This window comes from Phodopus roborovskii, unplaced genomic scaffold (genome assembly GCF_943737965.1).
Source record: "Phodopus roborovskii unplaced genomic scaffold, PHOROB, whole genome shotgun sequence".
Classification (NCBI taxonomy): Eukaryota; Metazoa; Chordata; class Mammalia; order Rodentia; family Cricetidae; genus Phodopus; species Phodopus roborovskii.
Window position 1 is genome coordinate 51,110,329 of NW_026126433.1, and position 12,870 is coordinate 51,123,198.

The 12,870-nt window shown below is 43.3% G+C and overlaps 1 protein-coding gene across 1 annotated transcript; it reads left to right on the plus strand.

Annotated features, from left to right (window-relative positions):
• The first annotated feature begins 4,645 nt into the window (after nt 1-4,645).
• On the plus strand, nt 4,646-12,388 carry Srp9 (signal recognition particle 9). The gene is made up of 3 exons (XM_051186479.1): nt 4,646-4,811; nt 9,653-9,721; nt 11,920-12,388. Exons 1-3 carry the CDS (start codon nt 4,740-4,742, stop codon nt 12,037-12,039), a joined length of 261 nt encoding a protein of 86 aa, XP_051042436.1. The 5' UTR covers nt 4,646-4,739; the 3' UTR covers nt 12,040-12,388.
• The last annotated feature ends 482 nt before the right edge of the window (nt 12,389-12,870 follow it).

The window sequence follows — 12,870 nt, forward strand, 5'->3', positions numbered from 1 at the left end:
TATATTATTAAATATCTATCGTTACATATATAAATAAATGCAACACATCTTTCTATAGTTAAATACTCCACAACATAGTTATACAAATGCAACACATCTTTGCATAGTTAAACAAATATTCTGAAACAACAGTATTAACTATAAAGGAAGCCCTGTGCCCAGTATAAGAGCCCACTGACACTGGAGTAAGGGAGTAAAGAGGGGCCATAACTACAGATAATTGGTGACTTTTGTCTAAAAGCCTAAGGTGAGTAATTTTCCTAGATTGGGTTGGGTATCAATGGAATAAGAGAAAAGAGCTTGTATAATTACACCCTCAAACTCAGGAGGTGAGAGAGGACCTTGGCTACCTGTTAGGGTCTAGAGGTGCTTGTGATGGTAAACCTTTAGTGTCAACTAGACTGGTTTAGAGTCCCCTAGGTATGACTATGAAGGTGTTTCTACCCTCTTTGAATGTGGATAGCTCCATTCCATAGCTGTAGTTTTGAGTGAATAAAAAGGAAGGTTCCAGCTGAACACCAGCTCCCGTCTGTCTTTGTTTCGTGATCATGGACATAGTTGACCAGCTGACTCACTCTCCTGTTGCTATGACTTCCTTATTGTGATGCACTGTATCCTCAACTTCTGAGCCAAAATAAATTCTTTCCTTCTTCAAATTGCCACATAGCTTCAGGTAGTCTTTTATTTTGTGGAAGGACTTTTAAATAAACCTAACTCCCCTGGATTAACCAAAAGATGAAATCTGGAAAAAGTAAGGTCAAGCTTGAGGCTGCGTATATTCCCACAGTCTATGATGGCTTTGATTGCCTGTGTTCAGAATATGATGTACTGAGATTGATAATGAGCCTCAGAATTTAATAAGGGAGGAGTCAGCCTGGAGAAAAGATGTACCATAAAGAACTATGAAAGAGTCTAGATGAGTGGTAGTCTTGGGGGCAATTTGGGATCTTAAGGGTGGGATTGGGAGGAGAGTGGGCCAAGACAATTGAGATTCCAGTGTAAGCTTGGTGAGAAACCACAAAAGAGAGTATTCCTCTAAGCCTTTGCAGAAAATGGAAGGTGCCACATGGTGGGAACATATTGGAAATGAAATATGGGCCATTATTAGACTATAGGGATTGAAAAAGCCCAAAGCAAGAAATGCTGTGTTCTGTGAGGATGCTGGCTACCTCTGGGGCTCTTTCTTCTTGGTGGGAAATACCTTTATTTACCCAGGGAAGATGTTCAGTAGATGTCTGTATTGTCTGTATCCCTTGCACAGGTGCATGGAAGTCAAGTCCAATTGCCAATCTTCTCCTGGCATAGTTCCTCTTTGCTGCAATAGGAGAAGGGGAGCGGGTTTAAGGACCCCCTCTGGATTGGCTTGTCAAGTAGGGCAAGCTTTAGAAATGTATCACATCTAAGGAACACTGTGTCTGTGAAGACAGGTTCCACTAGAATTTGAGGGATTCAGCCCTCAAATGTATGGCCTAATAAGAACAGTTAAGGGCCTTTCCCTGGGAGAATCCAGGGAACAATAGCTTGATTCTGGGCTTTGTAACTATGTGTCTGGAGTGGTTGTGGAGCCCTGGTCTAAAGCCTTTGGAAGGACAAATTTTGGACATGGGAGAGTGGGATTGGTAATGTAGGCTTAGCTACCCATTTAGCCTGTTGCTCTGCTTGGTTGTTTCTGTGAGAGATGCCAGAGTTGTCTTTTTTGATGGCCTTATGATATATAATGGCCACCTGAGTTAGAATCGTGGTGCCTTTTGGAAGGATCCAAATCCCATGAGCATATTTAACCAAGGCATTACAGGCATTGAGGAGCCCCTTTCTCTGAAGATGGCTTCATGGTTGTGGGTCACATAGAAATCACAGGCTGGATCTGTGTAAATATGTCACAGGGTAATTAGCTGTGCTCTTGAGGCAGGTGTGGAATTACTCAAAATGACGCAGAGCCTACACCCTCTGAGTTCACTATTGCATATTGAAAGTCTGTGTCTTAAGCGCCATCAAATTGCTGTTGTTCATGACCAGGGAGGCTGTTTGGGGAGGTGGGGAATGGAATCGCCCAGATCTGGGTTAGCACAGCAGGGAGGTTGACTGTTCTCGGGGATTGTCATAGACAGTCACTCCCTGGGGTTATCACAATGGGTACTTTTCTCACCGCTGTGACAAAATGCCTGACAAAGCTAAGGAGAAGTCTATTTGGGTACAGGAGGTGAGGCAGCCAGTCGGTCACATTGCATCCAGTCAGGAAGATGAATACCACTGCTCAGCTCACTTTCCCCTTTTCACACAGTCCAGGACCCCAGCCTTCAGAATGGAGCCGTCCACTCCTGCCTTAATTACCTTATACAGGGATTCTCTCACAAACAGTGGTTTGTTTACTAGGTGATTTAGAAGATACAAATTGAAAATAAGTATACAGACATTAGTATTGTAAGATTGAAACACTGGCAAGATTTTGTTTTTTCTGATTTTGGTTTTTGAAGACTTGGTTCCACCATGTAACAGCTCTGGCTGTCCTGGAACTTGCTCTGTAGACCAGGCCGGCCTCAAACTCACAGATCTGCCTGCCTCTGCCTCTTGAGTGCTGGGACTAAAGGTGTGCCCTGGTTTTATGGTAAGCTCCGAAGTCTGGTTTTGTTGAGTGTGCCGTGGAGATAAGCAATTGTCCATTTATTAGGACTCCACAGTTTGGATTGAACACCCAATGCTACACAATGACCTTTCATATGTGTGGGCAAAAGAGGGTTTAGTAAGACCAGGGGAGAGAATGCTGGGACAAATCTAAGAGATCTAGGGCATTAGGGGGTGAATATGATCAAAATACATTATGTACATGTATGAAGATGTTATAATGAAACCTGTTATTATGTGTACTACTAAAAATGTTAAAAACTACTCTTGCCAGAGAGTCATTTGCTGGACTTTGTCTCTGTTGCTTCTGTTCTTTATGGCTCCCACTGCCCAACATATATGTCCCTTGTACTACCTAAGGATGAGGGCTCCTACTTCAGAGCTCTTCTGCATCTAATTCCCTTCTTATTTGTGTGTGACTTTAGTGTTTGTATAATGATCAACTAACAACCCAGGCTTTCTGGGAACCTGAAATGTAAAACACTAACAATTTGAGCAGAAATTCAAATATCATATCCCCCACCCCCACCATTAGATTGACTGCAGATTTCCTTGCAGTTTCATGCCCCCCACCCACCCATGTTCAGTGTAAGTAACCGCTACCCATTTAGCCTGGATGCCATGATGGCCTCTTGCTAGGACTATCATCATTCTTATTTGTTTGCTATTTATTTAGTGACAGGGTCTTGATAAGTAGCCCAGTTTGGCCTGTTTACCACCAAATAGCCTGGCTGTCCTCAAACTCATGACATAAAAATATGTCTAGTATTAGTGACACAGCCCCAGCTACTCAAGGGGCTGAGGCAGAGAGAGATATTCTGCTTCAAATAAATAAATGAACAACCAAATAAATAAAGAAGAAGAGAAGAAAAGGAAAGAAAGGGAAGGAGGAAGGCAAGATAGGGAGAAAGTTGGGATTATACCTGAGTGCATGTGCACTCCTCAGCATTGTACACCCAAAACAAAACATAAAAAAAAAAAAAACACTTAAAGACTTAAAGCTGTTCAAGGGAAAACAACTTGAAATCATATTCATGGGAGCAAGAGTGAGGGGAGAGGAAATGAATATAAGGAAGCATGAAGTTGATTTTTGGAGGTGAAAAAATGTCCCATATATTGATTATAACATTAGGCATGTAATATATTCTCTGTGGGTAATGTGTGTGTATGTATTCTTTCAAAATTCATGAATGTATATTGTTAAAACTGTTTCCTGCACATAAAATATAACCCTATAAAGTTTATTTTAAAAGCTGTCCTGTGGCACACATTGCCTGGAGGAAATGGCTTAATTTTTAAAAATTAACTTTGTGTGTATGGATGCAGCACCTGGGTGCCTGGTGCCTGTGGAAGCCAGAAAAGGGTGCTGGATTCTCTGGAACTGAAGTTGCAGGCAGTTGTGAGCTGACATGTGGATGCTGGGAATGAACTCGGGTCTTCTGGATAAGCAGCCAGTGTTCCTCACTGCTGAGCCCTCTCTCCAGCCAAGGCTCAAATTTCTTATCCTAGCAGATGCCACGATGTGACTTCCTTCACTCCTTGCTTCTTCTCTTCCTCCATTCCCTAAACACTGTTCGTATTAAGTACACCGCAGATCTAAAATGGGCTTAGGTGTTTCGTCCTTGTATTATTTCTATGAGCCTCTCTCCTCTTTGCTCCATTTAACCAATACAGAAGTCTACCACAGAAAGTTTTTGTTTGCACTCCTTGATTAGGCTGTGAGTGTGACAGCTGGACCCTGTCATCACTGTTAACTTGGGTGCCCAGAGATTTGTAAAAAAAAAAAAAAAACCCGAGAGCCTGACTTTACCATCAATCTCAGTCGGGAAAGAAGGCAGCGGCACAGGCACCACCCCTCCAGTCCTGCAGGCGGCGCTGTGGCCGCCATCCTCTCCCCGCTCCCGAGTTCTCTAGGCGGAGGCCCCGCCCCCTGGCGGCAAGGCCTCCTGCCCATTGGGCCGGCGCGGCCGAGACTGACCAATGGCGCGGCCGCTAGTGGGCGTCCATCTTTGGGCCGGCGGAGCGCAGCGCCGTGGGCGGTTGCAGGAGAGAGGTGGGCTGCCGGCGAGACTGCGGCTTTTCCCCCGTGGCCTCGGCGCTCGCTGCCCGGAGCCGCGATGCCTCAGTTCCAGACCTGGGAGGAGTTCAGCCGCGCGGCCGAGAAGCTCTACCTGGCCGACCCCATGAAGGTGAGTCGTTAGCGGGACGGGGGTCTTCTCTGCCTTTGGCGCGGCTCAGCTCATCCCGGAAGCAGCGTGTGCCCTCGAGCCTCACTGCGCCTCCCGTCGCCTCCCGTCGGACTCGGGGCCCAGTGAGGCTGCGAGTGTCCACCGGGCAGAGCCGTTTCCTCAGCGGCGGGCTCTGCCGTGGCTTCACCGGGGGAACTCCTGACTTCCGCTGTGGCTCTGGTTGGTTGACGTGTCGCTGAGGCTGGGGCTCCTCCCCCTGCACCTTCGCTTTCCTGTCCGTCGCTTATTTCGGTGCCCTCTTTCCCTTCCCGTAAAGGCGTGAGAGTACCTAACGTTTATGAAACGGTGCGAATGTGATGCCGCCACGCAGTCAGCCTTGGGAGCACATTGGGAAGCACCTGCCCCACTCCCCAGGGTGACGCGGATTCTTAGTCTTTTCTGTGGGTCGGCGGTCGTTTTGAAACCTTGAGAGTGCTTGCGCTTATACCTCAGGCGTGAGTGTTGCAAACGGTTTCATTCCCCAAAGCGAATCTCTCCACTCCCATCTCACCAGTTCAGAATAGGTTCTGTGAGAGCCACAGAGGTAAATGTCACCATCCCTTAAGGATTGTTGAAGGTGCGGTGGATTCCTGTATTGTGATATAACCACTGCAGGAGAAAGAAAATGAGAACTAGGCTCAGGGTCATTTCTAATGATCAGCATATAACACAAACTGTTTTTAAAGCTATATGTTAGGGTTTGGGGAGATGCCCAGCATACAGAACTCACATAACAATGGAAAGAAAGGACAGACTCACCAAAATTGTCCTCTAACCACCCCCCCACACGTAAAAATTAAAAAAAAATGTATATATATATATATATATATATATATATGCTGGCAGTTTGTTTTGTTTTGCTTTTTAATTTGGTTGTTTGTTCGACACAGGGTTTTTCTGTAGCCCCAACCTCCAGGTTGGCCTCGAACTCATAGAAATCGTACCTCTGCTTCCAAAGTGCTGGGATTAAAGGCATGCAACACCACCACTTGGCTGGTGCTAACAACTTGTGACAGCAGAACTTACCACAGGTTTTTTTTTTTTTTTTTTTTTTTTTTTGTTTTGTTTTTGTTTTGTTTTGTTTTTTTCAAGGAGCAACTTTTTAAAAGATTAGTTCCTTATTTTTATGTGTACAGTGTTTTGTGTGTGTAGGTTCATGCATGGTGCCTCCTGAGGTCAGAAGAGGGTGTCTGGAGTTAGGGATGGGTACCAGTGTCCAACTGCAGCAAGATAAATTGCTACTATAAGTGGTCTTTGATCCAGGAAGGGAATAGTGGTGCACACCTGTAAGCCCAACGTTCAAAAAGCTGAAGGAGTAAGAGGGAATTTGAGATCAGATTAGGCTTCACAATGAGATCCTGTCTTAAGGCGAAGAGGAGGAACCATAAGAAGACCTGAATAGACATCGGAACGTTTTGATCCATTCTTGTATATTTTTAAGACATTCTCATCTCACATAGCCCAGATTGGCCTCTTTAACTCACTGTGTAGCTGAGGATAATCTTGAACTCTGGATCTTTTTAGTCTAGCTTTTTATTTTATTTTATTGTCTATATTTTTTGAGACGAGGGATTGATATGTTGAGCCCAAATTGCCCTTGAATTGAAGGTTGTCTGCAGCAGCCTGAATACTGGAATTATATGTAAATAACACCATTCCTGGCTTTTCATGGTGCCATTTGTTCTAGTTTTGTTTTTGTGGCTGTGATAAAACACCCTGACAAAAAAAAGCAGTATAGGGGAGGAAAGGGTTTATTTGGCTTACTAGGTTAAAGGCACTTGAACCACTGTATCCATAGTCCAAAGCAGAGAGAAAGGTACGAAAAACCATGCAGCCTTCTTGCTTGTGCTCCACTGAGTTCTTAGCTAGCTGGTTCTGCACAGACAGCTGAGGGCCCAGCCCACAGTCGATTGAATTTTTCCACCTCAATTAAGCAGGTCTCCCTGATCCAGATAATACTCTTCCAGGCTCCCTCCTAAGACGATATTTAAAACTAATTATTCTACTACTCTTAAGTTGACATAATAGTTCATCAGTTTTATTTACAAAGTGATAATAAGTGGTGAAATGAATTAGGTATTTTTGAAATTGTGTAGTTTGACAGTGGTGACCTGGTCATTGCCCTTTCCCTTGAGTTGCCATTTGTTTGCCCTTCAGTTGAGCAGCATGCTGTAAGGTGTACAAGGTTCTGACCAGAAAGGCCTGAAACTGACAACAGTATACACTTTTTAACTTAGTAAAAGAATGGTAAAGAATATGCCAGCACACAGGGTGACTATTTTAAGAATGTGGTGGTAGTTGTAGGGACAGAGAATTGTGGTGATCAAAACATGTTTAGAATAGACGGGAGGAGGAGCCTTACGTCTCCACCCAGGTAGAAAAGTAGAGTGGCCTACGAACTTCTGCTTCCTTATAGCCTACTATTAGTTTTTCACATTTCCCCCCCTAACTGGAGAGGAATATAGAGCATGAATCATGTTCTCCATTTCCAAGATGGTTTGCTCTAAGAGGTTAAATACAGACACCAGCTCTGAACCCCAGCCTCTCTGATCCATGCAGGGCTAAAGAAGACAGTTTGTCAGGTCTCTGAAATGTTTGCTAAGATTCTGCCTTCTCTCCCCAGTGCATATAACAGGGGCCCATATATAGCTTCTCATCCTTTCTCATATTAACCTACATGGCTTGAACTGAAATGCCTTTGCCAGTGGGCTGAAAAAGAGCCTGTTAGTTGGGTCTGTCTTCCTTTTAGTCCCTCCTTCACATTCCTGCCACAGCTGTCTGAAAATAGAGACATTGAAGTGTCCTCTGCTTAAAACCAGTTCTTCATAGATTACTGAATAAAGTCCTAACTCCCAGGCCACTGTCTTGACTCTGTCATTCTACCCCACCCCAATTCTAGAGTTCTCAGCTCTAGACTTGGTGAAGCCACAGACTACCCAGATCTTTGTTCAGATTGCTTCTTGTATTTTCTCCAATCTTCTCTCTAGGAAAACATAACATATTTCTCAAAGCCACCTCCTAAGAAAAGTGGCTCTGACTCTTTTCCCCAGTTATAAACTCCTTTTCTCCTTTTAGTATTTTTACTAGTATTTTTCTTTCTACGACTTTTAATTCATTCTGTTTTGTGTCTGATTATTTTGGACAGGAATCTTGAGTTTTTGTCTGTGTGACTCAGTTGAAAATGGATACTTAATCATATAGCACCATTAATCCCATAACTCTCCCTGTGAAAACAATGAGTATTTTTTAGCCCACAGTTAAAACCCTATATTGTTGTCTTGCTTAGTTTATCTTATAAATTTTGGTTTCTTTGTTCCTACAATCTAAATTGTAAAAATTTATAATACTGAATTTTATAGTTCAATAAATAGGTCAGTTATTGTAAACATAGGTAGCTATTTTGTATTCTGGGTAAGTTTCCCCTCTGTCCTCACCAAGACAAACCTCTTAGAGGTGTAACACTTACACCCTCAGCAGGGCACAGTGCAGTCAGACAAGCTACAGGATGCCACGCTGAAATCATTTTCAAATTTGGGGGCTTTTGGATTGGGGGCAGGAAAGGGTGGGTGGTTCTTAGTGTCTTGTTTTTAAAGTGGCCTAAACAGGGGTTACTGATAGCAAAGCACCAACTGCTGCCGTCACTGTGTTTGCATTCACTGGTGACAGAGAGAAAGTGCTCACAGGAGTTGGAGTTTGGGTGCTGTTGTAGAGGGGTGTGCTGACAGCCAAATTATGTCATGGCTACTTAAGTGTAGAATAGAGAGCAATAGAAAGTGTTCTGTGACACGGTGCTCACTGTTGTGAGCGATTCTGGCTTTGGGAAGAAGACATGGAGACCTTCCAGGTGGACTCCCTTCCAGGTAACAGAGCCTCCTTTTGTCTTCATGATAAAGATGAACACGTCTGAGTAGTCTGGACCTGCCTTCCCAAAGAGTGTGCACAAGTGGGGAGGTGGGGTGGACTGTTTACAGCACGGTTTCCTGGGGGCTGGAGTTGGACTTCAGCCATTTGTGCTCCCTACCATCCCCTCCTTTCATTTGTTTGACAGACAAGAGTGCCAGGCCACACATTCCTTGATGTGTGTGTTGGGAATTTCTTCAAACTACAAACACTTGATGTCTTCAAACTACAAACACTTGATGTGTGAACATAATTACCTGAGTTTGGATCCTCAGCACCCTGTAAAGGTGGGGATGGTGTGCATCTGTGACTCTAGCACTGAGTGGGTAGAAAGTAGGAGGGAGGCAAGCAAAGTCCAGAGCTCACTGGTCACCAATCAGTAAGCTCCAGGTTCATTAAGAGACCCTCTCTCAAGAATTAAAATAGACAGGGCTGGGAAGATGGTTCTTGCAGAGGACCCAGGTTTGGTTTTCAGCCCTGAACCCAGATGGTAGCTCATAACCATTTGCAACTCCAATTCAGGGACTCACACACTTCCTTTTGGCCTCTGCAGGTACCAGGTACTCATGTGTACAGACATTCATGCAGGGAAAGCACTTAACTGTCTAAACACATAAAGTAAAAATAAGCTTTAAAAAACAGTGAGAAATGGAGCACATAGCTCTGCATACATACACACATATGTATCATATGCATACATGGATTTAAAGTTTGAATAGAACAAATGTAATGAACTAATGGCTAGCTTTTGCGCTTCCCCTCGTTTCAGTGAAGTAGCTGCAGGGAAAGCACTTCCAGGTGTCTGGGAGTTTATTCTAAAGATCTTTTGCACCCACTGACTAAATTGTTTATGAATAGTGCCATCTATTTTTGCTTTTCTAAAATAAGTATTTTTATTGCAGGTACGTGTGGTTCTCAAATACAGGCACGTTGATGGGAATTTGTGTATCAAAGTAACAGACGATTTAGTTGTAAGTATAAATTTTTATTTGTTGCATTGGGGGTCTGAGTTGACCATTTTCTTGAACTTGTGCAGGTAAACTATCTAGGTCACTTATTGTGCATGCATTCCATAGTAAAGAACTTCATTCTAGAGCAGTTCTTTTTGGGGTTTTGAGGCAGCGTTTTTTGTATAGCTCTGGCTATCCTAAAACTAGCTTTGTAGACTGGGCTGGCTTTGAGCTCACCAAGATCTGCCTGCCTCTGCTCTCAAGTGCTGGGATTAAAAGCTATTCTTTTAGACTCAGGAAGTAACCGAACTTGCTTCATGAAGGTAGTGTGCCTGCAGTGGTCTAACGGTTGTTTCTTCAGGCCTTAAGCCAGAGAAACAGGGACTAACATTGAGCAGGTTTCTTTTCTTCATGGTGAGAAGTAAATTTTAATGTATGTAGTTTGTTGTTGTTTGAGACAGGTTCTTTTTATGTAGCCCTGGTTGTCCTGGAACTGGATATGTAGACCAGGCTGGCTTTGAATTCACAGAATGCTAGGATCAAAGGCAAGCACCACCCTGTCTGGCTCCATATATGTTTGAAACCAAGGTACTTGTTACTGTTTCTGCATTCCTTCTTCCCTTCCTCTGTGGCTGGTCTCTTCGTGCAGCCCCTCCACCAGTACTACTGATGTGGCTCCACAATGCTGTGATGAGACCTCTAGCTCAGGGCTCTTATTAGTGCGTGTTCATTTGATCTCTGCACTTGTAGCATGAAGACCATTCTCTATGGGAAACTTTAGCCCTTGTAGCTTTACTTTATGTTGCTTTTCTGTGCTCCTGTCTTTGCTAATTATTAGATGTTTCCCCATAAATACCCTGTTTTAACAGATTCTGGTCTTGTTTTTTTTTTTTTGATTTTTCAAGGCAAGGTTTCTCTATATTGCTTTGGAGCCTGTCCTGGAACTAGCTCCACCTGCCTCTGCCTCCTGAGTGCTGGGATCAAAGGCGTGCATGCCACCAGTGCCTGGCTTGGGTTATCTTTTTGTCATCACTTCTTCTAAAACAGTCCATTCTATTCCTAAGTTTGGTACTTCCTATATTCCTGTGTTTGTGTATTTGACATCATGCATCCTTCAAAGTTAGCCTTACCAGAGTGCAGCTTATCTGGTTCCTTCTCATCTGGTTAGGCATGCTGTCACCTACCTGGCCAGAATCCTGGGGGTAGTTATTTGGTCCCCTCCCTTGCCCTCCCCTCCCCTGCCCTCCCCTCCCCTGTCCTCCCCTATCATCCCCTCCCCTCCCCGTCTCTTCTCATGCCTACTGTTGGTTTATTGGAAAAGTGGCATTTTGATCTTAACATGCCATACCTGCTCTTGGCAGGCATCTGGACTTGCTGATTTAAGCCTCCCTTCTCCAACCCTTCCTGTTGTCATCAGCTCTCCATCTTCACGGATGCTCTTTTTAGATTAGGAGCATCCTACTTGCCTGGTTTATTAGAATTGTCTCTCATGGTACCCAAGCTTTTAGTTCGTCCTGTGCACTGGCTGGCAGTGGTCTTACACACACACAAACACACACTCACTCACACTCTTTCCTCCCATTTTCCAAGGGCCATCCACATACTACATATGTACTACTACTGAGTGTATCTCTAACCTTGCCAGAATGATTTTTAGAAGTGCAAACTTGATTGTTAACCCTTTCAAAAAAAAAAAAAAAATCCTTTAAATGTCATCCTCAGGTCCCCTGTGTTTTTTTTTTTTTTTTCTGTATTAGGTAAGAGACTGTTCTCTCAAGTAGGAAATATATAAATCCAACTAAATAGTGAAGGTCTTGTAGCCTATGCTGGCCTGAACTAGCTATGTAGCTGAGAATGATCTTCAATTTTTTATTTATTTAACTTATTATAGGTGTGTGGGTATTTTGTTGCCTGTATGTCTGTATACTGTGTGCATGCCTGGTACCTTAGGAGGTCTGGAGAGGGGAGCTGGAACTCCTGGAACTTACAGACAGGATTTAACTTGCCATTTTTGAGATGTTTGTAGAAGAGTTTTTACACTTCTTCTGCAGCATTTAAAATAACAGTGGGAAAGCAATTGTTGGATGCTCAGTATGACTCCAGAGAGAATAGAGCAAAGTAAGGACAGACAAGACTCCCAGATATTCAGCCACTTACCTGCTTCCCTCATTACTAGTATCTAGCTTTGCTTAGTTTGTGTGTCTTTACATTTCTGACAGTGTTTGGTGTACAGAACAGACCAAGCTCAAGACGTAAAGAAGATTGAGAAATTCCACAGTCAACTAATGCGACTTATGGTGGCCAAGGAATCCCGCACTGTCTCCATGGAAACAGAATGAATGGTTTGAAATGAAGACTGTTTGTATGTTCTTGGGAAGTAAATAGCTTTTGAAACTGAGAACGTGTTGGGAAGAAAATATTTATGTAACTGAGCTGTTGAGAGCTGAGGGACCAGGCTATGCTCTGAGGTTTGCTCTAGAGTGAGAATGTCAGTGCTTGCAGTTACAAAACCTTTATTTTTGGAAACTGAATAAATACCTTAGAAACTTTTTGCAAATCATTTGATGTTGGGCAGATATATAATTATTTTTCTGGTAAATTCATATCAGTAATTTGAGGAATTAACAAGGAAAGTTAGTTCTTTCTAGATTGTGTTTAAGAGGAAATAAAGTGCAACCTTTTGCTGTGTTGGTATGTTTCTTTTGGAGCATAACATTTGTGCCGTTTATAATAAACGTGGCAGCCGAGGTTACTGCTCTGCAGTGTGCCTGATCTGGCATTGTGAAGAGCGGGCTTGCTTTTCCTTCCTTGACAGGTTCAAACTGTGTTTGAATAGAAGGGATCTGTAGCATCAGCTTGCTGATCAGCGAGTGACTAAGTCTGGCAGAATGATGGGCTGAAACCACTCTATGCAGAAAAGTCATCATGTAATTCCCACCCATAGTCTCTCAGAAGGGTTAAGGGTTATTCAGACTGAACTAAAGTACTAAGCATAGCATGCCTCTCAGAACTGTTAGGTTTCTAATAAGCCAGAAGTCTACTGTTTCATATTTAGCCTGTATTTGTAATCTGATTTTACCATATAAATGTAATGTCCCATGTTGTCTGCTCAAGAGTGAAGGTATTGCATTATTGCATTAAAGTTTGTTTTTTTTTTTTTTTTGGTAAAA

Bases quoted from the DNA above. Each gene is read 5' to 3' on its own strand.
- Srp9 (XM_051186479.1), top strand. From the start codon at position 4,740: ATGCCTCAGTTCCAGACCTGGGAGGAGTTCAGCCGCGCGGCCGAGAAG. The intron at 4,812-9,652 runs GTGAGTCGTTAG...TTTTTATTGCAG, and splicing joins ACCTGGCCGACCCCATGAAG to GTACGTGTGGTTCTCAAATA. The intron at 9,722-11,919 runs GTAAGTATAAAT...CATTTCTGACAG, and splicing joins AAGTAACAGACGATTTAGTT to TGTTTGGTGTACAGAACAGA.